Raw genomic sequence first — 24,650 nt, 5'->3', positions numbered from 1 at the left:
TGGCTATATAGGAGTGTGCTTCGCAGACTTGCTAAAGAATTGAAGGGCAATCATGGGTAGAGTGGCTGTCGGGGTGTGTCTCACAAGATCGTAGCTAACAAGGTAAGTTTGAATAACAGGGCTGCTAGAACGCAGGTTATCTTTACTGTGAACAGTGTTACATGTTTTTAAAATATTTATTACTTATATAATAAATATATCTATTATGTATAAATGTACAGATAGATGTATTATAAATATAATTATATAACATATAAATAAATGCATACATTAAGTTATGTACATATGGTAGGTGCTTAAGTGCATGGATGTGCACCACTGCACGCAGTTCCCATAGAAGCCAGAAGAGGGCATCGGATCCCTTGGAACTGGAGTTAACAGGTCATTATAAGAGGCCCAACTTGGGCACTGGGAACTGAAACCCAGTTCTCCTCCAGGAGAGTAGTTCTCCGGGAGAGCAGCAAGTGTGTTTTTAAAATCTTTAAAAGTATTAAGAATAAAAGTCCTGTGTGAGACACTCAGTTGAAGTCTGGGGAGAGGTCAAATGCTTCCAGGCCTGAATGCAAATGCACTGTTATTTTAACATAAATGTCTAAGTATGAGAGGAATGTGACCTCTTGGCAGGCAGCCTTTACAGTAAAGTTAACTGTGCTGGAATTCCTGCCTCCATGCAGGCCAGGACCTTCTGCCAGACTCCAGGTGAGGGGCTCCTTTCTTCCTGTGTGCTACAGTTTCCCAGTCTCTCTATGCTGTTTTAATGTCCGCACTTTAGGACTTGTTACAGAAGGCTTAACAGCTGCCTTTTGTAATTCCCTACTTATCAAAGGCAAACACATCAGAGTAACATCAAATCTTCCATCAGCAACTCTAGAGCAAGGGAGGTGTGGAATAATACACCTTAAACACTAAATAGGAAACAGAATATCTTTAAAAACCGATGGTAAAAGCCAAACCCCCAAAGCAGTGATGTAAAAACCAGCCCTTGGTCTTCCCAGAGCTGCCAGGCTTCTCACTGAGAGAGATAAACTAGACAGATTTCACTGGAGAAACCAACTCAGGCGACCTAAGATTGCTTTCTGCTATTCCTTTATTGAATAAGAACTTGCCTTTCGGTGAATGCTCAATAACCAAGCACCACTGCCTCACAGTAAATAATTAAGTATTTTCAGGAAAGAAAGGTAAAAGTTTACAGCTGATGTCATTTGTGAAGGTCTAAGAATATGATTTAAGGCATGTGAAAATGAGATTTGGAAATGATAAAACTTCCAAGTTCACTCACTGGAGTTCTGATGAGTTACTGTTTTACCTGGTCTTGGTAACAGAAACAGTGGGTACTAAAGCTCTTAAATAAATAAATAAAACTACTATCCACACAGGCTCAAAAATTTTAACCTTCCTTTGGTTGTTTGATAAACACAAACTTAAAAGTCCTTGTCATTGTACTGAAACATCTCTGTCCAAACTAGATCTATGCAGTCCTCTATCCAAGGGGAGGATGTTGGCTTCTTCTCCCCCAGAACGGCCTTCTGGGTCCTCAGGCTCCTCTTCCCATGTTCTCTCTCCTGCCAGGAAGTTTATTTCTTCTTACTGATGAATGTTCATGCTTCTTCCTGTTAGTAGCTTTTCAGGCTTTGTTTTTGTTACAACTCAAAGGTGTGAGTCTACTCAAAGTGCTTACAGACACTCATTAACTGCTTTTCCTACTGTGATTTCTGATGGGAGATGTCGTTCTGTAAATATGTTTCTCATACTGGTTAATGAATAAAGCCCTGTTGGCCAATAGGAAAGCAAGATAGGTGGGACTAGGAGACAAGGAGGAAAGAGGAAGTAGGAAGGAGGAGTCAGCATGTAGAGAGAGGAGGGAACAGAGGTCCTGCCCCAATCTCTGGTAAGATGAGACCACGTGGAAATACTTAGATTAATAGAAATGGGTTAGTAATTAAGACAGAGCTAGCCAATAAGAAACTGGCCAACAGCATTATATCAAATACAGAGTCTCTGTGTGTTAATTGGGGCTGGCGTGGCGGTGGGACCAGCGGCCGGAAAAACCTTACTCCTAACAGACTTCAGCGCAGATTACAGACAGTGCTCATGCTAACATGTCTAAAGCTTTTATCTCTTTTGTCAGCTTTGAAGGATTTGAGCCTTTGATCCATCTGTCACAGGTCAAAGACGCCTTCCTCCGCCCTATTGAGTGCGTTCTTTGTCTTCCCAACCTCCTAGACAGGCCTGAAAGTTGCAAGTGAAGACTCCCCACCCCAAAGCTTAACTGTTTTTTTTACCTTCTGTCCATAGTCTGTTTTGTCCCAACAGATTTTTTACTCAGTTGACAGACACCATCCACAAATCAACTTTAGCCCTGCAACTGCTCCAAAATGGGCTCATCTCACTAACTCCTGAAAAACCAGCCAGATCTGGATTTGCTGAAAGTCAGTGTGGGCCAGTCCAGCCAAGAGAAAGAGAACTGGCCCGCAAACTGCGGCCTCCGGGGGCCACCTCCGGGGTCCCTTGGTCTCCCTTGGACTCGGTGGCTCGTACCTCTCTCGGCCTACTGATCTCTATCCTCCCCATGATACATGCTTGTTCTGTCTCTTCAGGTACTTTCGGGAGAAACTACCTACGGCGAGTAAAACACCCACTTCTAAGAGAACTTTGTCAAGTCTACCATAGCCTGCCTGACTCTTCCCACCTTTGACTCACATTCTGGCCTTCCTGGGCTCTGTGGCCATGTCCCTTTCCATGAGGTAGCCAGAAGAGCATGCCTTCCCTATCAGCAATGAATGGCTGGACTGCTAGGTCCAAAGGGGAATCTACAATTGCTCCAGAGCAGACAAGGCCACGGACTTGGTCCAGACTCGTGGTCTTTGCTCGACTCAAGCAGAACTATGGGATTGCTGGTGGAGACACAAAAGCTCTCTCACCACTCCTGAGGAACCTACTCCTGCTCTTCTCACTGTTCTGGGAGAGATGGCCCCAGCCCTTGACAGTCTGCCCCCCCCCCTTCCACAGAGAGGCAGCCATGGTGGCTTTGGACTTCTCCAAAGGGTTCTGAGTATTCTGCCTCTCATGTCTATGATAAAACCCTTTCTTCCCATGCACAGATCTGTTAGGGGCTCTCTGAGCCCTTGCTGTGTGGAATAAAAAAAGAGCAAGGTGGTAATTATGAAACAAAGACTTATAGAACAACACTTTTAACTGAAGACAGGCTTTGAGTGACAGGAGTTTTCATGGCACAGCTGTTCTTGAGTGGAGGACATAGGATGTCAGACACTCACAGGACCTGGCCCTAGGACCAATGGAAATTAATTCTGTGGGCAATCGCAGAAGCAGGCTATATTAATATACATACATACATACATACATACATACATACATACATATATCAGAAAAGTGAAAATCTGAGGCAAGGTGAGAAACTGAAGAAATGTAAACCCCTCCTCCAGGGGGTGGTGGGTGGGGCTTTCAAGAGAGGAATGGAAATGTTGAACACTGTTTTCTAGGGGTTTGTTTCTACATGGCCATGGCAGAGACTAGATGAAAGCTGAGGTGATTATGTGATCGGTCTTTTTCTTAGACTATCATTGGCCAAGCCAATGGGGGTCCCACATGTCCTATGTATGTTCCTCTGGCCAACCTAGTCAGGGATGGTTGAAGACCCCTGCTCTGTCTACCTCTGACTTCTGTTTTGTTACTGGACTCTGGGTTAGCTGTTGTTGGTCATGTGCCAGATGGATGTTCTACCCTCCAACCTCACAGGTGCCCATGCTAAGACCTGTTCCTTCACACGTTTTTTTATTGTCAGTATCTTTAAGAAACAGGTGCATTTGTACATTCCCAGTTAATACCTTGTCTATGGCATGGTCTGGGTCTTCGTCCTAAAATGGGGAGGCTTTCTTAGAAGTCCCTGTTACAATGATCTGAATTAGAAGCAAGGCTATTCAAGAGCAAGAGAGCATGGCATGTGCTTGCTTTCCAGGAGGGGGCTCATAGAAACTTGCCAGCTCTCCTGCTGACCCTGGCCTTGCTTCTTGGAGTTTCTGTTTGTCTCTTATCAGGTCTGCCTGACTATCTCAGACCCACCTGCAAGCTCTTGCTCTCTCATCCTTAGTGTTCCCAGCCCCGCTGTTTCCCCTAACATTCCCTGCTACACTAACACCTGTTCTTGCTACAATATATGCAAACAGCTCCCAGTTTTCACCAAGGGCCCCTTCCCCTACCACCTGCAGAGAGATAGTGTCTGCCTTAGAATACACTTGACTTTTAGAAAATGTAAGTAAGGCTGACGAATTCCTGGCCAAACTAATAAAAAGGAAAGGAAGACCCAAATTATTAAGATTATAGTTGAAAAATGGGAAGTTGCTACAAAGTCAAATGAAATCTTGAGCATCATTAAGGAATTATGTACAAAATTACATTCCCCCAAACCTGAAATTTTAGAAGAAATAGAAATTCCTAGATACATATTATCTACTAAAATTAAGTGGAAGAGATTTAAATAGCTTAGGCAGACTAGGAATGAGCAACAACAGAGAAGGAGTAATATTGTCTCCCCACGAAGAAAATTAAGACAGACTCACTGCTGAATTGGACAAACCAACCACACACCACACCACACACACACACACACACACACCACACACACACACACACACACACACACACACACACACACACACACACACACACACACACACACACACACACACACTAAACCACTACCATTTATTTGAGAATTTCACACACTGTAATTTGATCATACCCACGCTCCTCCTCCGACTCCTCCCAGATCCACCCCCACTTCCGAACCCACCTAGGTTTTTGTACTCATCTAATCCAACTAAACCTGTCTATAAACTCTTGGGTGTGTTGCCATCTGCTGAAGTATGTTTGACCTACCAAGAGCCACACCCTTACAGAAAACCAACTCTTCCTCTTCCCTCAGCTATCAGTTACCAATAGCTCCTTGGCCAGGAGTGGGACTTCATGACCACTAACACCAATACTCCTCAAACTGTTCCATAAAATAGAAGGAGACAGAAAAATATGAAGCTTGCTTATGAAGCCACTATGACCCTGACACCAAACCCAGATAGACACAACAGAAATAGAAAACTATAGGTTAATATCCCCAATGAATACATATGCAAAGATCCTCAATAAACTCTTGAAAATCCTATGCAAGAGTTTATTAGTGCCTGGCATGTGGCACAGGCCTATAATTCTAGCATGCTAAGGTAGGAGGATCACCATGAGTTCAAGGCCAGTCTGAACACTAATGAAATCCTGTCCCGTAAATATAAATAAATCAATAACATATTAAAAGATATACTTCATAACCAAGTTGGCTTTGTCTTTAGGTAAGCAATGTTGTTTCAATATATTCATATAAATAAATGTTATACAACACATAGAGTTAAGGACATAAATCACATGATCATCTCAATAGATACAGGAATTTGACAAAGTTCAATATCTGATAAAAGCCCACAAGAAACTAGAAGCAGAAAGACCATGCTTTGCCTCATAAAGGCTGCATGTAACACTGTAGTCAACTTTCTGCTAGTGGGGAAAACTTGTATTACCTTTCACCGTCTCTGCCTACTTACATCACTGTTATTCATATAGTGCTCACAATCTCGGCTAGAGCAATATGACAAGGGACAAATGAACAATGTACAAGAGAAAGAAGACATCAAAGAACCACTGTTTGTGGACAACATAGTCCTGTGATCAAGAGACCCTGGAAATTCCACCGAAAGTTCTTAAACCTGACATGTATTTCATCAAAGTAACAGGACGAAAATCCAGCATATGGAAAATCAGCAGCTTTTTAACACAGCAATAATGAACGTGCCAAGGAAGAAATCAGGGGGCAAATCCCACTCACAACCATTTCAAGAGAGCTGAAATACTTCAGAATAAGCCAAAGTGAGAAGATGAAAGCAATGAAGGCCTTTAGATCTTGAAAAGGACAGGCACGGTGGCTCAGTGGGTAGAGGAGCTGCCAAGCCTGACCATTTGAGTTTGAGCTCAGCAGCCTGCATGGTAGGAGAGCACAAATTTGTGCAAGTTATCCTCTGAACTCCATGAGCATGCTGTGGCGGGGGCACGCTTAGGCACGCGCACGCACACACACACACACACCACACACACCACACACACACCACATACACCACACACACCACACACACACACCACACATACACAATTTTTAAAAGAGTACCCTGAAGGAAGATATTGAGAGGGACACTAGAAGATAGAAAGACCTCCCCTGCTCATGGATTTATAGAATCAATCAAAAAAAAAAAAAAAAAAAAAAAAAGGCAAAAAGGCTATCTTGTTGAAAGCAATCCCAAGTCAACACAATTCCCAAGTCAAAATTCCAATGACATTAGTCACAAAACAGAAAATCAATCCTAACATTCACATGGAAGCAAAAGCATTTCCAAAGCAATCCTGAACAGAAAGCAATGCTCAAAGAATCATAGTTGATGGTCTTGAACTATACTCCAGAACCATAGTAACAAAAACAGCATGGTACTGGCACAAAAATAAACATAAGCATGTAATCCAATGATGTGGAATGCAGGGGTAGAGGGCCCTCGCAGAGATAGACATGTGGTGAGCATACATGCATACAGGCAAATACCCATACATAAAAAGATCGTTTCAACATAGTTTAATTGTTAAAAAAAAAAAATAGATTCTAACTTGCCTCAATCAGAATGATCATCACCAAGAAAGCAAAAGACAAAATTCTGGGAAGCATGTGAGGAAGAGAAACCCTTGCTCACTCCTGGCAGGACTGTAAACTGTGCAGCCACTATGTAAATGCTAAATGAGAGTAGAGTTTGCTCAAAAATCTGAAGGTAGAAATGCATATGGTCCAGCTATACTCCTCCTGCTAAGTACACGATGGACTCTTAGTGCACACACCACAGAGATAACCTGCATATTCATGTTCATTGTGACACATTTTACAAGAGCTAAGAGAAGGGGACAAGCTGTTGTCCATCAACCATGAATAAAGAAAACATGGTACCTATATACAATCAGACATGAAGGAAAATTTCCTACAACCAAAGATGATTGTGTTACATGAAATATTGGAGTCAGAAAGACAAATCTCTCATATGCAGACTCTAAATTTGGGGAGACCAGCAGAGCGGAGTAAGAACTATTAGGGAGGGTATGTACGTGAGGCAGAGGCAGCCATGATAGATGCATGGGTGTATATCGTGAGTTGACGCCAGTAAGAATTCAGATGCAATATTTCAATGCAAATTTCAATTCAATAATAGATTCCAACCTGATGAGTTTGCATCAGATGATGCAGGTTGGCTTGGTCATTTCAGGGTTATTCCCTTTGTGCTATTAAAAGGGAGGGAACTTCCCTATTGTGGTTATTTGGGTCGTGTGGAATTTCCTATTTCACTGAAAAGATAACTGACCCATTTCACTGTTCAGTTTATGTGACATGTAGCAGCACACATAACTCCATTCTGTTTGGTTCTAACAGTGGGTGTTTATAACTACTGCTAAATAAATTTTGCAGGAGGGCACGGTTCTGTAACAGCCTCCTGTTCTAGACCCCCACAGTCTGTAACCAAACCCATTACTTCAATGTAATGTTCCTGCCAGCACCGTGTGAGGGTTCGCTTAAACAGCAACAAGCTATGACAATGTTGAACCTCACAGGTCCATGGTCTGGCACCTCTGGGCTGGCTTAACCATCCCTCTGAAGCTCACATTAGCCTTTGTGGAAATATTTGCTCCCCCCCCCCTCCCCGTTTCTAGGACTCATCTTCACTCGGGTGGTGGTAGATTTCAGATTTAAAGAGAAGGGGAACAGTTAGTTGAAGCAGCATTAAGTACCATAGAACCACCACACTGCTGGCCTAAGTCAGGCACCTGAACCAGTGTAGCAGAATAGAGGATTCATGAGAATTTCTTGGATCTGCAGCCTGCTAGTTTTTGGCAAAGAAACCAAAAGCATGTACTGGGAAGAGGAAATTCTCTTTAATAAATTGTCCTGGATAGTTTCGGGGGGGGGGGGGTGGGAAATATGTCCACACAGGAGAATGTAATTCAAAGATTACATTCTAGAATACATAACAACGAACACAAAATGATACTGACTCCAATTTAAGAGCTAAAAACCCATAAAAATTCTAGTAGAAAATGTATGGGAAGTACTTCATGGCATTTGTCTAGACAAGGATTTCTTATATTTGATCCCAAAATTACAGGAAAACACAATATGAGAAATGGATGATAAATGGGTTTGCATCTTTACAAATTTAGCTCAGTGGTTTGTGTGTGTGTGTCTGTGTGTGTGTGTGTGTGTGTCTGTGTGTGTGTGTGTGTCTGTGTGTGTATGTGTGTGTGTATGTGTGTGTGTATGTGTGTGTATGTGTGTGTGTATGTGTGTGTGTGTGTATGTGTGTGTATGTGTGTGTATGTGTGTGTATGTGTGTGTGAGTGTGTGTGTGAGTGTGTGTGTCTCTGTGTGTGTGTGTCTGTGTGTGTGAGTGTGTGTGAGTGTGTGTGTCTGTGTGTGTGAGTGTGTGAGTGTGTGTGTGTTTGAGTGTGTGTGTGAGTGTGTGTGTGTGAGTGTGTGTGTGTGTTTTTGTGTGTGTGTGTGTCTGTGTCTGTGTGTGTGTGTGAGTGTGTGTGTGTGAGTGTGTCTGTGTGTGTGTGTGTGTGTGTGTGTGTGTGTGTGTGTGTGTCTCGGTTTCCGTACCTGTTAAGGGAAGCCTGGAATGGCTGCTGTCAGGCTTAAATGAAAGCATTTGGCCCACTAGCTATATTTGAACCCGGATGACTAGAGACTGCTGGTTCTGTTTTGTTTTTTTGGCAAGGTCTTGTGCAGCCCAGGCTGACCTTGGTTTTCTGGGTAGTTAAGGAGGGCTTTGAACCCTCAGCCTCCACTCTCTAGTGCTGGGGTTGAGTATGCACTATCTTCATATGTGGTAGGCAATTACTTTACCAAGTAGGCTTCATCCCTAACATGGCTGCTACTCTTTATTACTCCGGGAGGAGGGGTGGGTGTTCTTTCTGTTTTCTTAACTGGAGGGCTCTCTGACCTTTACCCTGGTTCTTAGGCTATTTTGGTGTATGAACGTGACATGGGAACATGTTTAACTTAGGAGCACGTCTGGGACCTCCACACGCTTGCTCTGTGGAAGCTTATCTGGCTCATGGGAACTGGCCAGCTGCTTATGGGTGCACAGACCTAAGGTAAATCAGGGACGGGTCTGTCTTGCAGCTGTACAGGGGACAAACCTGTCATGCTATGGACTGCTGGTGTGGGTTTGGGGGCTCCCAAATCCTGTCTGTTCATCTGTCCACATTACAATGAGATAGTACAACTGTTTGTAGCTGTTTGGAGCACTGGATTTCAGATTGTCTCACTGCTCCACAGGTTAATGGGGCTGGAGACCTGTGGTGGGGTATCAGGAGGAGGCAGTGTGTCTTCCAGGCTCTCGTGCCTGGGTGTCTCTAACCTGCAAGGGGAGGGGAAGTTTAGATGGGGAGATCTCTTTAGTTCCTATCCTTCCAGGGCATTCACATCTGTTGTACATGAGGGACTACCCCTCATCAGTAAGATTTGCCTTCCTTTTGGGGGGAGGTGGTCGTGCTAGACATGCAAACCAAGGTCTTACACAAGCTAAGAAAGCATTCTGTCTTTGAGCTACAACTGGTCCTTTATTTGTGTAATTGTTTCTATTTTGAGTCAGAGCCTCACTAAGTCACCCAGACTGGACTTGGTCCACCAGCCAGGAAGCCCTTGAACTCATACCCTTTCCATCTTGGTGCAGCTGCCTGGGCCTGAACACTCCTTAGTGACTGACGAAACAGAACAGCACACCCTGCTTGGCTCCCGAAGATTCTCACAGACACTAGTGCAAAGCTACAGGCTCTTCTTCCATCGAGTGTGCCTTCCTCCATCTTCCCAGGCCTGTGGGAGTACCTGCCTGCTATCCCAACCCCGTGTGTAAATACACGCAGCACACCGAAGGACAGACTCGGGGTACAGATTAACAGATAGCATTCACGTGGCTCCTGTCCTCATCGCTCAGTGTTTGCTTGCACTAGATGATAAGGCTGGAGTACAAAAAGGTCCTGGTGGGTCCCGGGGAAGCCAGCACCTGCCTCCTTTGACCACACAAGCCACCTTTGGATGTGTCTCTCCAGCAGCTAAAAAGCAGAGGTAAGGCACAGCCTTGTGTTCCCCAGAGACATTGCTTGTGGGTCCAGGCTGGGTATGTTGAGGCCGTTGACCTTGTATGACCTTGTTGTAGATGCTGATGCTCTGGACGATCCCACTTTTCCTCCTGGGAGCAGCCCGAGGTCAGTGACACCATAACCCTGTGTGGATGGTGTGTTCATGTGCTCTCAGCAGAGTTAGAGAAAGCTTTAGCCCAGACAAAGGTTGCTGGAGCCCCAGCCTGTCCTAGGCTTTTCGGAAGTGTGGGGAAACTCAAAGCTTGGGCAAATAAGCTGGGTGGTTGGGGGAGGGGGTGGTAGCTCCCTATACCTGGAGGAACTTATGGCCTGGATTTTTGAGGAAAAGTTCTAGAACATCTATAAGTGACTGGTGGACGTTTGCTCAACTAATGTGGTCTTCTCAGGGGGTCCCCTTATCTACAAATACGTTAAGAGAGTTTGAATGTTTCAGGTTTTTTTTTTCTTTTACTGAAAATTGATTTCTTTTCATACGATATATTCTGATTACAGTTCCCCTCCCCTGTTTCCACACCCTTTACATCTCTTGTTAGAAACCAGGAGCCTAAGGAACAACAGTAAAATAGAATAAGTCAAAATCGAACAAGTAAGAATATTGCAAAACAAGAAGACCCAGATGAAAACCCACATATATGTGCAGAGACACACATGTATGTTCACACACACAGGAAACCCATGAAAACCCAAAACTAGACACCACAATGCATATGCAAAGGATTTGTGCAGCTAAAACAAATTCATTAGGAGACAAAGAACTTCCAAAGAGGCTGCCTAGTTCATTCTGTGTTGGCTACCTGCTGCTGGGCCTGGGGCCTGCCCTAAACAGGGGTTTGTTTCCCAGGGAGACTCCTTTTCCCAGCTTTTCATTTCCAAGTGGCTGTCAGTTTGAAATAGCTCCTGGGTTAGCGTGCCTTGCATGGCCACCATCATAGAAGCTTCCTCCTGCAGCAGATGGGAACCAATACAGAGGCACACAGCTGGACAATATGTGGAGAGTGAGAGACCTTGGAACACTCAGCCCTAAAAGGGATGCCTCCATTAGACCCCTCGCCTCGGGGAACTCTGATGAGAGAGGGTGAATGCTCTGGAGCTTAGACACAAACCCTTCTCCTCGACCCTATCATTCTCTCCCCTCAGGAAAAGAGGTTTGCTATAACAACCTTGGATGCTTTTCTGATACTGAACCCTGGGCTGGGACAGCCACCAGGCCTCTAAAAGTTCTCCCTTGGAGCCCTGAGAAAATAAACACCCGCTTCCTGCTCTACACCAATGAGAATCCAAATGCTTTCCAGGTGAGACTATTCATGAACTCTGTGGGGCATCTCCGTCTCCTGGTACCCTCCTCCCCAAGCCCAGCCCCACCTTCTAGGTGAGTGAATGCTTCACAGCTGCAGGGTCCTCCTGCCAGCTCTGTAGCTCTGTAGCTCTGGTCTGGGCACAGGGCTTATTGTCCAACAAACCCATAGGAACAATAACCCTATGAGTCCCATCCCGGATCCAGAGGAGGCAGGGAATCGGGGGTGGGGGTGGGGGGGGTGGAAAGGTCAGGATGGGCATCCCGAGGAGCTGACTTGGTGCTCAGCCTTGAGAGGCCAACACACTGGGCCAGGCAAGGACAGGAAAGAGGAGGCACAGGCTTAAGGGGCAGTTTGCAAAAAGCTTAACTGCTTTCTGTCTGTCACAGCTTCTCCAGCCTTCTGATCCATCGACCATTGAGGCCTCCAACTTTCAAGTGGCCAGGAAGACCCGGTTCATTATCCACGGCTTCATAGACAAGGGAGAAGAGAACTGGGTGTTAGACATGTGCAAGGTAGGGACACCCCTGATCCATGCAGCCGGGTCCCACTGAGCTATCTCACATTACACAAACACAACACACAAGCTTGGAACCAGAAATCTTCGCAGCAACTCAAAAGCTTCTCTTCAGCAAGTCCCAATTCTCCTCCCTGTTTCTAACCCACGCCTGCAGCCCAAAGCAGGCACTGGCTATGGGAACTCACCTCTCCTCCCCCTCATCATGCTTCCTGTTCAGCCCTGGCCCAGGGACACCTGCTCTTATTTTCAGCAGCAGGGCTTGTATTCTGCAAATGAGGGGCTGTGGAGTTTTGTATATCCAAACCCTCCCTCACATTCTTAAGAGCCAGAGGCGACCATTTATTTAAGACACAAGAAACTAAGATTGACAGGATGACCATTTTATCTTTATTTTATTTTATTTGCTTTTTTGAGGCAGGGTTTCTCTGTGTGGCTTTGGAGCCTGTCCTGGAACTCACTCTGGCATGTCACCTGAAGGGCCACAAGGTCACATAGACAGTAGTCACCACATACTATGCTAAGGTCCTTTAATTATATAATTGATTTGCCTTATCAGATTTGGTTGAAGAAATCAGAAGGGCTGGCTTGTCCTTCACCTTTAGGGTGCACATTTTCCCCGCTCCTGGTATTTGCCCTGGTAGACTGCAGGATTCCCTGGACAGAGTCCAGTCCATCTCAGCACCCCAGCTACAAGAGCAGATGAGTTCTGATCACTGGCTGGATGGGTTTCCCCATTCCCTACGGTAACACTGCGTCTCCCCACCCCCACCCCCGCCCCCAGAACATGTTCAAAGTGGAGGAGGTGAACTGCATCTGTGTGGACTGGAAGCGAGGCTCCCAGACCACCTACACGCAGGCCGCCAACAACGTGCGAGTCGTGGGTGCCCAGCTGGCTCACATGCTTGATGTCCTTGTGGTGAGTGGGCCAGGGGGGCTGGGACACAAAGGTGAATGTAGGAGACGCAAAGAAGCAGACACCACCCCACCGTAGGGACGCGGGAGTAAAAAAAAAAAAAAACCAGCTCACACTTAGTGATAGGATTTCACTATCCTCTCGGGTTTGCAGGTAAAGAAACTGAGTCACAGAGGGGCTAACTAGCTTGCCAAAACATAAGTCAGGCGAGGAGAGGAGTTGGTCTGGGGGCTCGGATCATCTGGCTCCAGGAGCTGCCCACCACACAAGCCGGATGTGTACAAAGCCAAGCCTTGAATCAAAGCCAAACACAGCCGGGGGTCGGGCATGCAAGTGGCAAGCAGGGGTCCCTGTGACTGTCGGTCCCCGGATGCGGGGGGATTTTTCCTGCCCAGATCCTTTCAGTTGTTTCTTCCTGTCCTGGTCTCCGCTCTTAGCTAATCCTTTAGTCTCATTTCCATGTGTTAATTCAGGATTTCTTTATAGCTACTTTCTGTAGCAGGCCCAAGCGCCACTTATGGACAATCGGTCTACAGGGAAATGACTGCTTCTGCACCCCGGCGGACGTCAGAACCCTTGGGATTGCGCACAGAGCAGTGTAGGCGCACACGTTAGTGAGAGGGCCGTTGGGGATATCGCAGAACCTTGCGCGTGTGCGCCTCGGTGATCCCGTGTTTCTAGAGCAGATGCTCCACAGCATGCAAGGAGAAAGAAGGCCAGTGGCGTCTGAGGCCTTCGGGGGCCACAAAGGGAAGAGACCTGCGGTGACCACAGAGTATGGTCTACTAGACCAGCAGTTCTCAACCCGTGGGTCACGACCCCTTTGGAAGTCAAATGACGCTTCCACAGGGGTCACCTGAGACCATCAGAAAACACAGGCTATTTATATTATGATTCATAACAGTAGCAAGATTGTAGTTATGAAGCAGCAATGAAAATGACTTTGGGATCCATCTCTAGATGGTAGCTAGGCAAGAAGACAGGAAGATGGACTACAGTGTAGTGTAAACCAGGCCCAGGGGTGAGGGAGTGTGACACTGTTTGAAGCCACAATGAGTTTTAGCTAGAGATGAGTCTGAGAAGGGCCACTTGGAGCCGGGAAGGTCCCCAGGCCCTTGTGGGCATTGGGGCTCGATTCCGAGGCCCCAGAAAGCAGGGAAGGTTCCCAGCAGGGGAGTCATGGTAACCAGAGCACAAGCCCACCCTGTCATCTCTCCTCTCTAGACAAACTACAGCTACTCACCTTCCAAAGTCCACCTCATTGGCCACAGCCTAGGAGCCCATGTGGCCGGGGAAGCAGGAAGTCGGACTCCAGGCCTAGGCAGGATTACTGGTAAGGCCCCACGTCACATTCCCACAACCCCAGGATGGCCATAAGCCCATAGCCCAGCTTATAGCTGTCTGAACCCCTTGGCTTGGAACAACATGGATGGAGATTGCCTTGCTATTGGCAAGAGAGATGGTGGCTGTGTTTCTCTGTGATGCTTCTGCTGTGGCCCTAGTTGCTCCTCTCCAGGTGCGACATTTCCCTTGATATGGGTCTGGCAGCAGCTTTTGAACACCCAGGAAAATGCAGAGTGTAGCTAGTACAGACAGGAGCAAGTATTCTTGACCAGGGAGGGACTACACTACCCATCGCTTCCTTCTTCTCTTTAGAAATCAGGCCAAGAGTGGAACCTGGAAATAGCTTCCCACTTTTTCTGCTGGAAAAGGGATCCCAGCTGCAGTAACTACCCAAAACGCTCTTTAACTGGTACCGTCAAAGCAGCCTTCAAACACAGCAAAGCAACAGAACATACCTGCATGGGAATATTAATGCCATTACTAAAGGAAGCAAAGACTAAGTGCCTGGTTACCCTAAATACTGCAACAAGCACTTCGTGTGTGTTCCTCACCTAACCCTTAGAACCAAAGAAACTCCATCAGGGAAGCAAATAGCTGGCCATAGAACACACAGACTGTGGGAGTCCATGGTCCCTGCCTGTGCCACACATTGTACATTGAATTATTTAGTCAGCAACAACTGTATCAATTGATGAAGTTGTTATCTTCAATTTATAAAATAGGGAAAGCGAGACACAAAAGTCTTGAACAGCTTTCTCAAAGTCATGCACAACTTGCCCAAAAAGTAGCAACCGGAACAGGCCCAGGACTCTGTTTTCTTTACTAAGATATGAGAAAGAATATTAAATGTGGAAGATACATGGAAGAATCTGATGTAGAAAGAAAGAAATCCTTTATTATTATTATTATTTGGCTACAACAAAATCCGAGTTATTTTCTCGTTTGCTCTCTTCTCCTGCCCCCAAACCCCCTTGAAACCCGTAGCCCCGAGACACCACGCCCCGTGTTCTGTAGACAGACAATGACAGTATGTTACGAGAGTGTGGTACCTGTGCAATTGCATGTTGGCAGCCTTTGCAACCACACACCTTGGTCCTTCACGTTTGGCCCTTCGCTGTTTGACCTGTTGGCCATCTCCTTTAGGACTGGACCCAGTAGAAGCGAGTTTTGAAGGCACTCCCAAAGAGGTCCGACTCGACCCCTCAGACGCTGACTTCGTTGATGTGATTCACACAGATGCAGCCCCCTTGATCCCATTCTTGGGTGAGCCCCGTGGTGTTTTGGTCTCTAGCTGCGGACAGGACTGATGGTGTTTTAATTCCGAGAGTACTATACAACCCAAAGCATCTCATTGTCGTTACAAATATTTTAGGTTTTGGAACAAATCAAATGATGGGCCACGTTGATTTCTTCCCCAACGGGGGACAGAACATGCCTGGGTGCAAGAAGAATGCCCTGTCACAGATTGTGGACCTAGATGGCATCTGGTCAGGTAAAGCCATGGGGTCCAGTCCGGGAGGACAGGGCATCTTCGGGGTACTCAGAACTTGCCATGGCAGATTTCCCCCACTGTGTGTGTGTGTGTGTGTGTGTGTGTGTGTGTGTGTGTGTGTGTGTGTGGGCTAATGGAAAACTTTGTGTGTCACTCTTCAGACACTGTGCAATTTTTTAAATGATGCAAGGTCCCTCATTGGTCTAGAGAAATGTCTCTACCATGCCATCACGAGTAAAAGCATGCATTGCCACAGTTTTTTCCACTTGGGTTTCAGGCATCAAACTCAAGTCCCCATACTTTCAAGGCAAGCATCTTACTGACAGAGTCATCTTACCAGCCCCATAGCAAATCTTAATAATAAGAAATGTACTTCCTTTTTAAAATATATGACTTTCTTTTCTGCATATTGTTTCTGAAAAAATAAAAATAACCACAGTGCTCAGTGTTTCCTTAAAACATTGTCATGGATACACTGGGCCACATAACAAGGAATCACGAAGCTCTGTCTTACAGCTATAATCCCAGCTGTCAGCTAGCAGTCACACATACAGAAGGGAAGGTAATAAAGAGTGGCATGATGGATATCCCAAGAGAATGTCCCTGCAAACGCTCCCCGTGCATCAACATTATGGTTCGGTTCAGTAACTAGAATAAGGGTATGCCAGAGGTATGCATGGCAAAGCCATCTCCACAAGGCAAGTCATTGCTCACTTATGTTGAGAAGGAATGAGGAGCAATCACGAGGGAGGCTAGAATGGTAATCATACCTGGAGATAAAGGGCATCCTTTAGTTAACAGTTCCAATTCTTCCTAGTGAGAACAAGAATTCAACGGTCACTTTTCAGCTGGCAGCATTCGAGTTAAAGCCCATAGTGGTATGGCAGAATCTTACGAGTGTCATTTTTGCTCAGTCCAATCAAAACGGCTTGGGATGTCCTTGATGCACACGTTAATAACACATGTTTGGGCTTAGACGGCTCCATCAGCGGTGGGCGATAAAGTTCAGGGCAGGTCTAGGTGGAACGCTGGGAGATTTGTCAAGTTGCTTGGGCAAGGACATGAAAGAACATGGTAGGAGTGAGCAGATAAGATTGACACTAGGCTGAAGGCACGGGAATCTATGTTCCCTCCGTTTGTGTAAGTGTCTCAGTACTTACTGTGTCACTTACCGAGGGACGGGGCACATCTGGTTCCAACCTCATTCCTGGACAGAGGCTGGAGGGAGAGTATTGAGTACCAGGTGGGCAGTGTTTCGTTTCAGCTCTCCGCTTTAGTATCTGCCATCCGAGAATCGTCTGTGGGGACTCTTACAAACGTGACTCCATGAAACCTGCCTCCTGGGAGAGGGGAGCATCGCCCCTAACACCCAAAGCCTCATTTGTTTATTATCATTGTGTGGATAAATTATGGGCAGGTTCTGTAGATACAGTCCCACTCTGGACCTATCTCACTGGAGACCTATCACACTGCCTCCAATTGCCCGAACTGACCTCCCGCCTTGCGTCCCCAGGAACCCGGGACTTTGTGGCTTGTAACCACCTGAGAAGCTACAAGTACTACTTGGAGAGCATCCTTAACCCTGATGGGTTTGCTGCATACCCCTGTACTTCCTACAAAGACTTTGAGTCTGTAAGTTATTACTCCGTTATGAATGATGGGCACACTCACTGCAGTCCCAACATGTGGGCACCCACAGTTCATCTCCATGCATGTCTGCCATGTCCCTCAGAATGCGCACTCCCGTGGAGTGGGGGCGGGGGGAAGCCGTTTTTGTTTGTGCATCTATACATACATATGTATATGTGTACAGAGAGAGAGAGCTAAAATGGGCCATGTAGGAGAGGAAATACACATCCTGGAAGATCAGAGAACAGATCCACATGAGTTTGGGGAGCATCCTGCAGAAGGGTACACTGGAGTTTGATTTGGAAAAAAAAAATGAGAGAGATTAGGAGTAAAATGAGCACGACTTTCTGTAGAGCATACGAGAATTGTGAGGACAGTGTCACCCTCAGTCAGGAATGGGGGAAAGGCAAGTCCTGGGATTCCATGTGCCAGGCTGGCCACGGGGAGGAGACAAACTTCACGGCACACTGCTGCCTGCCTCATTGACTCGTGGGAGCCAACAGAGCATCCCTCATCAGCTAGGGATGAGGTCGCCACACTAGTGACATCATGCTGGCAGCCTGAAGGTGGCCAGGGCTGGAGCTCAGTTTATAGAACACAAGCCCTGGGTTCAATCCACAGCACCTTAGAAACCAGTATCTAGCCCAAGTCTTCGGCCCCAGCATTCAGGGGGCCATAGTAGGGGATTCAGAAAGAAAGAAAAAGAGCTCTACCGTCGGTGTGGAGAGCTGACACATTCTGGGAAATAGAACTGGTGGAGGCTGCACCCAAGATGGCAGAGCCGTTGGTCGTCCTGACAAGCTGAACATCACGGCCAGGAGCTCTGCTGAGATGGAGGGGGTTTGGAGATAAGGGGCTCCAACTCTCTTCCCATCGCAAATGAGGGGACAGGGCTACAGGAAATGGAGTGACAGCTTTCTCCAGCCACCCTGGCCGCAAGAAGATGGATCTGCTTCTTAGCCTCCTGCTCCCTTTCCTAGGACAAATGCTTCCCCTGTCCAGTTCAAGGCTGCCCACAGATGGGTCACTATGCCGATCAGTTTGCGGGCAGGATAAGCGAGCAACCACAAAAGTTCTTCTTGAACACAGGAGATGCCAAGAACTTTGCACGTAAGTTGACCACTTGCCCAGGTCAAGAATGCACCATGCCTGTTACGAGGGGAAGCTTGCCTCTCGCCCGAAAGAGTTTTGAACACATTTGACGGAGTGCAGGTTTGATTTTATTATTTATCATGGCTTTAACTGTAAGTGGGTCCAGAGGGGCCACCTGGGAGCTCATTTAAGATGCGGATTAGCAAGTGTGATTTGTCATACTCTGCTTCGATGCACAGGCACAGCTGATAATCTGGGCTAACCTCTCCCTCGCTTTTCCCAGGTTGGAGGTACAGGGTTTCCTTGACACTGTCTGGAAGAAGAGTCACTGGGCAGGTCAAAGTGGCTCTGTTTGGAAGTAAAGGCAACACTCAACAGTATGATGTCTTCAGGTAATCCCCCGCACGGTGTGCACAGCACTGAATAATTACATCTTTAGACGTGAGGGGGTTTGAAACTACTCTATGTGCAGAGAATAATTTTATACTTCCAATAACTTCTAATTTAAACATAACCATCTCTTTCCCTCTTGATATATTATACCTTAAAAAATCTATTGTTGTTCCAGATAACATGTTAAGCTAAGACAATTTCTCACAATATAGGTCATTCTTAAAAAAAAAAAAAAAAAAAAAAAACTAAAATAGTTTGAGAGAGTTTTATCATTTTCTGAGAGAGAGAGAGAGAGAGAGAGAGAGAGAGAGAGAGAGAGAGATTAATTTGAGTTTGAAAAGCAAGCCTAAATAATAGATTGGGGTTGGCTGCTTATTGCCAACTTTCCATTACAAGTCAGATAAGAGTGGATGGGCATGGTCCTGTGTCATCGTTATAGTGTGCTTCCGTGAACATGAATGTTTCTCCTTCTTTACTTCAAGGGGCATTATGAAGCCAGGTGCTACACATTCCAATGAGTTTGATGCCAAACTTGATGTGGGAACAATTGAGAAAGTCAAGTTTCTTTGGAATAATCACGTGGTAAACCCGAGCTTCCCCAAAGTGGGTGCAGCCAAGATCACCGTGGAAAAGGGAGAGGGGCAGACGGTGTACGTATCTTCCTTTGCTTTGTTATCCAGGGGTGTTTGCGGAGGATTACAAGGGGGAGTCCCCTCCGTGGGGACGGATAAGAGAAACGAAATAATTTGAAAGAGGACAGAGAAAGCACAGAGGGGCAGGGCTTGAGGGATCCCAGCCCCACCCACAGCTCCCTCCTTCCAACTTCTATAGAAAAGAGGACAGCTGGTGTGGGGAAGAAGGGAGGACCTGGTGATTTGGAGCTCCACTCCAAGTCAGACCACAGGACTTTTGAAGCTTTGTGTGGAGTCTCACCTACTGGCATCCTTGGGGATTGGTATTAAAAAAGGGGGGGGTGGCAAACTCAGCCCCTTGGAAATATCACTTCCTAGGGTGGGGAGGAAAGGTTGACTTGTGGTTGACTCACGGGTCACCAACTTGGGTGGACTTCTGAAGCCGCCCGTTTCCATAAGGTGGGAAAGCAGAGCCGTCAGACTGGCCAGGTGACCAGCAGGACTCAGGTCCTCTCGGTGGGACTACAGCACAGGCCCAGGCTGGCCAGTGGAGAGCCTCCCCTCCAGCCTCCGCTGCAAGCTGCTGCCCCTAGAGTCAGACCCTAAGTTCTGTTAAGTATTCCAAGGCCTGGGTCCTGCCACTGTGTAGCTAAAGGCACATTAGACTGTCACTGGAATCCTGAAGGTTTCTGCAGAGAGATGTGCACGCTCTGGAAATCAAACAGATCTAGCTGAATAGAACTCCCGAGGCCCTGTGGCCCTGAGCCCCGCTATTCCCATGGGCCCTCCAGTGGCTGAGTAGGGCTACTTTGTCTACTGACTCTCTGTGGGGAGAGTCTTTCTTGAAGGTTTTATGCATCTTTTTGGCATGTGCCATGGCCCACACAAACTCAGAAAACAACTTGCTAGAGCCAGTTCTTTACGCTGAGGCTGCGAGAGTTAGGGGGGGTCAAACTCACGTCAGCAGGCTTGGCTGCCAGGGTCTAAGAATCTCTCAAGTGATCTGACACCAAGTGGTTAAATATAAGAAAGTCAAAAACCCACTCCAAATGCCACAAACTAGCTTGGGGGAGTAAGAAATTCAACTAATAAAGTATTCAGACATTCTACTGTTAGGAGAATTTGCCGGGAACACTTGTTACTAAATAGCACTAATAATAATTATAAAGTTAAACAGAAACCAGTAGTGTGACTCAACCTCTCCTGGGCTCCCTCTCCCAAGTAACTAGTCATCTCAAGGGGATTCTAAGCACTACCTAGGACATGCTGGATGAACTTTCTTCCAGTGACATGAGACCAAAAGAAAAACAGAGACCCCATCCCATTCGGTCCCTACTGTAAACGTGACATTGAAAAGGATTCCACGAGCACTTGTCCCAGAAAATAGCACAGCCTGCATGAAGGAAGGTATACATTAGTTGTTGAGGTGCACATGGCAGATCACATGACCCAGGGGCCGGGCGGAAGACCTCCTCATCCATGGATAGAGTGGTTTACACAGGTGAACCCTTCGACGTACTTGCTGGCAACTGAGAATTCAGTCTATCGCAGATACCACAGCATTCAGCTGAGCCTTAAGAGTGTGGAGGGAAGCTCTTGGGCTGCCTCCAAGCCCGCCTGCTGTGACCGCCAGCATCTGTTAAAATGAGAGAAGGAAGGTGCTGCCTTGGGAGGCCGTCGTCCACGTGTGACAGGATCACTTCACAGCAACAGCAGGCCCTGCCCTGGGCTGGTTGGTTTTTTAGCGGAAACTCGGATGGTGGCAGCCATAGCCCTCATGTTCCTCTCCCAGGCTCTGAACTGTAACCCGTTGCTCAACACTCAGATAGCGGTAGCTTTCCTAGGGATGATGGACCACGCCAGTACCAAACACTGTGTCTCCCTGCAGGTACAGCTTCTGTAGCGAAGACACAGTGAAAGAAGACACTCTGCTCACTCTCATGCCTTGTGATAGCCCAGACACGCTGTGACCTCATCGATGCCAATAAAATCCTCTGCCGCACGTGCCCTCGCACGCAGTGTCTATCTCGGGTGTCAGCCACCACCCATGGGGGCATTCAGCAACTGGATATTGAAAACGCTGACTAGCTTTTCTCTGTATGTGGGTCTCTCGCCTGGGCGTCTAACAAAGTTCCACCTTACCTCCTCACTTTTCCCTTTCTCGGAGAGGGTGTAGATTCCAGCATAAGTAAATGAGGAGCGGCCAATGACTCAGCCGAATCTGTGTCCTCTCTCACTGTGAGGAACCGAGGCAGTGAGCAGGGAGGGTCTACACTTACACGTGAATTCCGGCGCCCATCAGGCGCGATAGCTGAGTTCAACTCCACTGTCTCCCGCAACCAGGTACTGACTTTGGAGTCACGGAAATACTTTACGGTGCTCATTTCCTGGCAGATTAGAGGAGGCTCTTGCTGAGAAACTCAGAGACTAGTGTGAGCTCATGTGCACGGTCAGCCCCTCTAGACTACAAGACTACTGCTCAAGGCCCTCCCTGCTTGCCTACCTGCAAGCTCTGAAGGGTCTAGGATGGATTCTAGGAGATCGGAGATGCATGATGCAGACTTCCTGCTAGAATCACAATGCAGACTTACTTCCCACTACAATTGCTAGTGATCCCTCAGTCATCAAGGTAACTCTGACATGATCGCCTTCACACAGACTCAGGTATGGGTGGGCACTTCCAAGGTGACCCAGGGCCATGAGCACTCTCTATCTGAACCAGCAAGATGCACCTGTGACTTTCCAAAGTCACAATTTGTTGAATAACAATAAACTGACAAGTCATACCGGCATTCTTGGGTGAAATTCACCCAGGGCCCCGGCTTCGCTTGTTAGTCACAGCCATGGCCATGGACAATCACGAGTCCTTTCGTCCTGGTCTTAATTACTAGGATCAACTCCCAAATCTTACTGTACACTTTGCATCAGATAAGGGGCCGGGTCAGAGGTTTTATGAACTGCAGTACAGAGCTGTTCAAAGTGCAGACTCGTCAAACGCAGGTCCGGGTGTACCCAGGCTGTTCTGAGTATCACTGTGAAATAGGCTGAGACATGGGCAGGAGATGCCTACACCAGGGCTGGAGCCTGGGCTCACAGGGAGCGGCCCCCATGTGGTCATTTCCCCCAACAAAGGGCCAGACAATGAGCCAGCCCACCTGCCACATCTGCATCTAGGAATGACCCTTGCGTAGTCCTGGGTCTGGAGTGACTGATGGGCTCCTATGTCTAGAGTTTCTGGTGCGACTTGGTATGTTCACAGGTACCATCATTCATTGGCAGAATAATCAGTTTGTGCCTCATGGGGTAAAACAGATGGAGGCTTGTAACGAGAAGAGGCTTTTCCTCCCGCCGCCAGGTCTAGTCCTGCTGCTGCGCCGCCAGCCCGCCATTTGTAATGAGTACGGTTTATCCGCCTGCCGCCGCTGGTCTTGTCCCGCCACCACGCCGCCAGCCCCAAATAATACACAGAGACTCTGTATTTGATACAATACTGTTGGCCCAGTTACTTGTTTCTTATCGGCTAGCCCTGCCTTTAATTATTAACTATGTTTTTCTCTTACCGGGGAGCCGGCGCATACTGCTTTCTCCAGACTCTCCATCTTGGCTCCTCCTTACTACTTCCTATTTCCTCCTTGTCTCCTAGTCCCTCCTATCTTCCTTTCCTATTGGCCAACAGTGCTTTATTATTAACCAGTATGAGAAACATACAGAATGACCTCTCCCATCATCTCCTCTTTTCTGTCTAAATGAAAAGAAGGGTTTTAACCTTAACATAGCAAAATATATCACATAACAGTTATCAAATAAGAATCACAGTTAACACTATTTAGTCCATTAACATTTAGCAAGATTTGAAGAAAATATTCCATCATCTATCATATCTTTGTGTGTCTAAAGTCTAAGTAACTTATCTTTAATACTAAGGAAAACTGTAACCATAACTCTCTGTCTTCAAGTCCCTCAAAGACCACAGAAGGATAGTATAAACTCTAGAAATGACAGAGACAACTCACTGCCTGGTCACCCAAAGTTCTTTTGTAATCTTCCATCTTCAGCCCATAGGCCATAGTGTGTCTAGCAGACTCTTCAGCAACACGGGAAACTTTAAACTGTCTTCTTGTATTGGCAGTTTATCAGTCACTTTACTCTGTGCCCTGCATACTGTCTCGCAGACTCTTCCATGAAGCAGGAACTCTGTTGCAATGTCCATCTTGAATCAGCAGTCACTTTTCTGTGGGTCCTGCATGTCCAGTTTATACAGCATAAAGTCAAACAGTCCAGACAAGAGCAGTATCTTGTCCACATGGCTAGTCTTGCCATTTTGAAAGCAAACTCCATAACGAGTTTCTTCAATGTCCATCTTCCTTTCTGTTTCAGGTGGTATTGCCAAGAGCAATTATGTCTCACTGTCACGAAAACCCTAAACCATTTTAAATGCCATATTCTGTAGGTTTTTGAAATGTTTGAAGAATGCCTATTCATCTCAAATACATCTCTGTATATCTAGAAAACTTAACTAACTTAACTATATCTGACTATCATAGATACTATCTATAATCTGTATTGAATTATACATTACATTTCTAAACAATACTTAAACAAGAGGAGAAATATATATCACAAAATTGACCTTAAATTGTATCAATAAATGAAAATCCATTCCAAAACTATCTATACCATAATTCCCTTTTTACCTTTAAAAAGACATTGGTTGTGATCATTAACCATTTATAACCAAGTCCATTTAAATGAAAACAAACATTTATAAACAATATTTGGGAATTGGGGCGTCGTTCTTTCCAAACTACTTCCTGCTGACAGGGGGCACTGTCATGGGGGATCGTGAGAAGACACAGAAATCCTGGTTGTAGTCTGCGAGGCTGCTTTGTTCAGCTATTTTGAATGTAGGATCACCTGGTCCTCTGTTTCAGGGGGTCTGGCTTGATCAAACCACACAAGTCTGGAAGGAATCCACAGCTTTTTATTTTCTGTGGAAACAAAAATAGAAATCCTTTTCCCCAGTAACTTGTCCTTAAACTTAAATGTTGGAGTCAAAGCATTTTTAAAATATATAAATTTAATTAATCCAGCA

The 24,650-nt window shown here is 46.3% G+C and overlaps 1 protein-coding gene across 1 annotated transcript; it reads left to right on the top strand.

Moving 5' to 3' along the window:
- Positions 1-11,164: 11,164 nt before the first annotated feature.
- LOC127233513 (inactive pancreatic lipase-related protein 1) lies at positions 11,165-21,646 on the top strand. Its single transcript, XM_051200019.1, has 13 exons — positions 11,165-11,243; positions 11,386-11,540; positions 11,933-12,058; positions 12,845-12,979; positions 14,201-14,309; positions 15,464-15,583; positions 15,693-15,812; positions 17,326-17,444; positions 18,422-18,551; positions 18,817-18,925; positions 19,409-19,580; positions 21,351-21,446; positions 21,518-21,646. Exons 1-13 carry the CDS (start codon positions 11,165-11,167, stop codon positions 21,644-21,646), a joined length of 1,599 nt encoding a protein of 532 aa, XP_051055976.1.
- The last annotated feature ends 3,004 nt before the right edge of the window (positions 21,647-24,650 follow it).

Source organism: Phodopus roborovskii, unplaced genomic scaffold (assembly GCF_943737965.1).
Source record: "Phodopus roborovskii unplaced genomic scaffold, PHOROB, whole genome shotgun sequence".
In the NCBI taxonomy this organism is placed as follows: domain Eukaryota; kingdom Metazoa; phylum Chordata; class Mammalia; order Rodentia; family Cricetidae; genus Phodopus; species Phodopus roborovskii.
The sequence above is the reverse complement of the archived record's forward strand: the minus strand, read 5'-3'. Positions and strand labels throughout refer to the sequence as shown.

Bases quoted from the DNA above. Each gene is read 5' to 3' on its own strand.
- LOC127233513 (XM_051200019.1), top strand. From the start codon at position 11,165: ATGGCCACCATCATAGAAGCTTCCTCCTGCAGCAGATGGGAACCAATA. The intron at 14,310-15,463 runs GTAAGGCCCCAC...CATCTCCTTTAG, and splicing joins AGGCCTAGGCAGGATTACTG to GACTGGACCCAGTAGAAGCG. The intron at 19,581-21,350 runs GTATCTTCCTTT...TTCCTCTCCCAG, and splicing joins GAGAGGGGCAGACGGTGTAC to GCTCTGAACTGTAACCCGTT.